The 5,166-nt window shown below is 37.0% G+C and overlaps 1 protein-coding gene across 1 annotated transcript; it reads left to right on the top strand.

Annotated features, from left to right (window-relative positions):
* Positions 1-2,720: 2,720 nt before the first annotated feature.
* LOC310929268 (CD276 antigen homolog) lies at positions 2,721-5,166 on the top strand (the record flags this gene model as incomplete). The annotated part of the gene is made up of 5 exons (XM_083891991.1): positions 2,721-2,733; positions 2,826-3,053; positions 4,194-4,472; positions 4,551-4,685; positions 5,132-5,166. 5 exons carry the CDS (start codon positions 2,721-2,723, stop codon positions 5,164-5,166), a joined length of 690 nt encoding a protein of 229 aa, XP_083748117.1.

Below are 5,166 nucleotides of genomic sequence, written 5' to 3'. Positions count from 1 at the left end.
ATCTATAGAATCCTTTTATGTTATTGAACATTAAAAGTTTTTAACTTTAATGACTTTTATGTTACTGAAGCAATTTGTTTCCAGTGTCAGTGTAGCCTGAGCTGTTACTATGGAAGTACATTAAGCTCCACGTGCTGTTTAATGCCCTCAATATAATATATTAAAATATTTTGAACTCATACATTTTTCATTGGTGTCCGATTATATATAACATAATGGTGATGAACACTGGTTGGAAGGAAGGGCCCCCTGGGAATTTTTGCTTAGGGCCCCTACAGACTCTAGAATCGCCTCTGTTTAAGGACACAGAATGTATTTGTACTGCTACTGTTTATTTAAGGAACATTTTTAAGCTTCTCTGTATTTCTAGAATCTGAATGTAAATTATGTGAATGAATGGACGGATGACCTTAAACGGAAGAAGTTTTTAAAAGTCTGTATTTGATTAAATCAAGTCAAGCTGACACTTTTTATTTAACCTTAAATAAGTTGAAGTTCTTCATTTATTGTGTTTCTCCGGTAAAACGACCCTTGTGCCTTCTTCTACACATGTGCCACTTTAATGTGAAATAAATATGTGTGATTGTCTCTGTGTTGTTTCTTGAAAACTGAGCGCCAACAATCACAAGAACTGTTTCACTGTCTCTTAAACTGTTTTTCTGGGACATGAAGTCAAAGGGCGTTGAATCGATTCATCATCAGAAACATCATCATCATCAAAAGTTTATTATAATAATAATAATAATAATAGACATCAACGACATGAGTCTGTTAAAATGTACTAAATGTTTTTAAACCACACATGAAATAATGTGTTAACGTTGTCGTACAGTGAGATAAAAATGTCGCACAGTTAGATGTTAAAACATGACACATTAACCCTTTAAGGTACTACTCAACCATTTGGTCGACCACACTTTAAGTCTCTATATCTCATTGAAAAATGCATCGAGCTGAACTCACTAACACTTAATTAATGTGACTTGTTCTGAATGTTGTACTTGTATGAATTATGCAAACCAGGTTTATTATGAACAAACGTTTGGTAGAGGCCTGTATCTGTAATACTGTAGTACAGGGGTGTCAAACTCATTTTCACTGAGGGCCACATCAGCATAATGGTTACCCTCAAAGGGCCAGATGTAACTGTCATAGAATAAATGTAACTAAATGTAACCAAATATAATGTAAAAAGGTAAAAGGTAACTACTCTGTAACATATTGCTAAATAACTTTCTGTATTTATTACTTATTTCACCGGTCGCATGATGCATATACAATGATACGCTGCGATCTAGTGGCGGTACTGTCACTTTGCGGGTAACGCAATCGATATAATATAAGAAATAATTTTTTCCTTTGCTTTTTTCTTGGTGCTTACCTTAAAGGGTTAAAACGACAATGTTGTGAAAATGTCATTTTATTTTAATGTCAAATACGTAAAAAAAAAAAAAAAAAAAGTTTTTGAGTGAGACGTCTTATTATAATTATAAGACACCCGGGGGCCAGATGTGGCCCGCCACGTCATTTTATGTGGCCCGCGAGTGATTAATTGGTCTTAAAAATCTGTGTTAAAATAGGTCTTAAAATGCTGCTTTAAGGCGTGCGTTGACCATAAACTACATTTCCCACAATGCATGACAATTTTGTTACCCGCAAAGTGACCGCCACTAGATCGCAGTGTATCATTGTATATGCATCATGCGACCGGTGAAATTGAATAAGTGATAAATACAGAAAGTTATTTAGCAATATGTTACGGAGTAGTTACCTTTATTTAACATTATATTTGGTTACATTTACTCTGTATGACAGTTACATCTGAATTAGATTTTTAAATTATATTAATTATGGTTTTTTGTTATTCACACCAAATCACTTTTGTTTGTTTTTGTTTTTAACCTTTAGAGGGCAGTAAAATCACAAAAGCCTAGTAATAATTTACACATTCACATTCAAAGTGAAGCACTGAGTGTGAGTGTGATGGTACTGAAGTAGATTTAAATAAACAGCACAAAATTGGACAAAAACATTACACGTCGTCCCAAAATTGACAATTTTTTTTGAAAAAGTTTTTGGTCCAAAATTTGACAAAAACGGCAAACTGTAGTACTTTGCGCAACATTTTACTATTTTTCTGGCAAAAAAAATTTGGTCCAAAATTTGACAAAAAAACGACATACGTCGTCCAAAATTTGACAAAGAAAACGGCACACGGATCATCAGAGGACAATGGAATGGAGCGATTGAATGACTTTGGTTTCCAAACCTTAGAACAAGAGTTGTGGCAATGTGAGAAATGTGCACTAAATGAGCATAATGTGTTTAGTATTGGTCAACCTTAAAGGTGCAAATAAAATCCTCCTAATATGTTCATATAACAAACTGAACTCACCAACAACAACAGTACAGCCAAAATATTTGCATTAAAAAAAAAATATTTTGCAGACTGCAAATCATGTTTATGTTTTGAAATCATGTTTTGGCATGTGGCGCCACCTACCGCCGTCTACCAATCTTTGCAGTCAGTAGAGTCTCAGCTGCCAAGCAACCACGGGTTGCCAGTTATGTCAGAAAACGAAACCTAAAAGACCTCTATTTTGAATTTGAATGTAGTAACTGTTTTTGGCCACATTCTTACATATGGCACCTTTAAATGTAAATACATTGTGATTATGTTTTCATTGCTCTGTTCAAATGTTTTTTTTTTTTTTATCCAGATGTCACCACGATGTACGTGAAGGAGGGGGAAGACGTCGTCCTTCACTGTTCTTCTGGAAACAGCGAGAACCTCGAACACTAAGTGGTGGAGTGGACGAATAAAGACGGTAATGAGGCGTTCCTCTACGAGCACGGACGTCACACTGAGGACGGCTGGTGCTGTCAGGACGAGCAGTACAGAGGACGAGCGTCACTTTTCTACGACGAGCTGAAGAACGGAAACGCGTCCATGATCCTCAGAGACGCGAGGGTTGAAGACACAGGGACGTACACCTGCAGCCTCTCAGTAAGGTCAGGACACTCAGAACGGTCCAGGACAAAGCTCATTGTTGGTGAGTACTTTCCTAAAAAAAGCAAGCTAAAAAAATTGAATGTTGAAGGAGAAAAGCTGTGTTTTCAGGAGGGACTTTGATGTTTCTCAGGTTTCTTAACATTCTATAGACTGTGAGCAGCGACTGAGAGAGAGAGGCCATTCTAGAGTCTGTAGGGGCCCTAAGCAAAAATTCCCAGGGGGCCCTTCCTTCCAACCATTCATCACCATTATGTTACAAATAATCTGACACCAACGAAAAATGTATGAGTTCAAAATTTAATTTTTTTTCAAAATGAATGAAATAACATGGAAAAACATTGTAATTAAAAAGTATGTGAAAATATAAATGTAAAGAACAATAAAATACTGTAAATAGCTTTTAAAAAACTATATAAACTTAGTAAAAAAACAACAACATTACACTGTAAAGCAGTGTTTCCCAACCCTGGTCCTCAGGGAACGCGGCCATGCCGGGTTTTAGATGTTGCCCTGCTCCAAAAAACACCTGATTAAGATGAAATATTATTTTTTTATTATCTCATCAAGTTTTTTTTTTGTTTTGTTTTTTAACAAAAGTTGAAACATTACATTTTCGAAAAAAACCAAATGAAAATATAATTATTATATTTTTTTAGACAAAATTTGACACATTACATTTTTGAAAAAAAAAAAAAATTGATAAGACAAAAGGTAAAAACATTCATTCCATTTTTGGAAGAAAATTGATAAAAAATTTTTTTTAAAGAATTGACACAAGTTGAAATTTGAGCTTGATGATGTGTTTTTGGAGCAGGGCAACATCTAAAACATGGTAGGGCAGTGTTCCTACACATTATAAAACCCACATTATAAAACAATATAAATATATTGAACAATAAAATACTGTAAATAACTGAGTAAAAATAGATATTCATTACACTGTAAATAATCCTCTTCATTTTCCAACTTGCAGAACGATAACTTCACACAGGTTAAAGTGAGGTGGGGCCCCTTTAGGGAGGTTTCCTACTGAGATGTCAATGCAAAATCGCCCATTGTTGTGTAAGGGGACGGGGAGGCGGCTGGTCACTGCACATTTCAGTAAAAACAGCCCTCAGGCTCAGAGTGTCCCAATCAGTTGCCTGCCTTGCCTGTTCACAAGCTGCGCCTCTGTTTGTAGGAGCCGTTCAGACTCCGTTCCTTGGAGTATCTAACGTGACAGAGTCCGGCGTGGAGCTCCAGTGTAAGGTCAGAGGTTCTTCGTCAAAGCCGAGTGTACGATTGAGGACGTGTGAAGGAGTCTCTCTTAAATCCAGCGGTCAAACCGTCTCCGACTCGCGAGGACGTTACGACACCACGTGTCTCATCACTGTGACGGCGACGGAGACCAACTGCTTCAGCTGCGTGGTCAAACAGGAGGACGTTAACCACAGGGTCGACAGTGAGATCACTCTGTCAGGTGTGATGTTGTTACGACCGCCGTTCTGCTCGCGTTGTCGTCTGTGTTTACATCCCGTTTGTTTTCTCTTTTCTTCAGGGGAACTCTTTGAGAAAACCCCCCACGGTAGAGTCGTTCTCGTAGTTTCATGGGTTTCTGGAGTTGCCATAGTTGTGTTACTTGTGGTTCTGGCTCTGGTTCTGTATCTGAACGTCAGAAGATGCAGAAGTCGAGGTAAGTTCTTCGATATGTGATGGCATTTAAATATTAATTGGGCTGCAAACTAAAGATTCTTTTCATAATCAATCAGTAAATTATTTTCTAGCATTAATCATTTGATTCATAGAATGTCAGAAGATGTTGATCAGTGTCCTCAAATGTCTTCTTATGTCCACAAAGCGACATGTTTCAGTTTTAATCGAAAAACTCAAGAGGAGGAGATGATGAAGAACCCCGTGTCCAGATATAAAACCTCAGGTAAATAGAAAAAACATTTTATGTTTCATTCACTCATTTCACAAAATGTGCTTCTCCTTTAAGAAGAAAACCGTCAATACAAATATGGTAAACATGAGCAGGTGTTTTCAACTAAGCTTTGTTTCTAACTCACTACTTCAGGTTTATCGATGATTTGACTGATTAGACATGATAATTAATGCGTATCACTTCTGTCGTCACAGATGAAGGTGAAGCTGGCGTCGCACTGGAGATCTGA

The sequence above is a fragment of the Microchirus variegatus genome (genome assembly GCF_963457635.1).
Source record: "Microchirus variegatus genome assembly, chromosome: 7".
Lineage (NCBI taxonomy): Eukaryota > Metazoa > Chordata > Actinopteri > Pleuronectiformes > Soleidae > Microchirus > Microchirus variegatus.
This window is presented reverse-complemented; position numbering and strand designations above follow the sequence as displayed.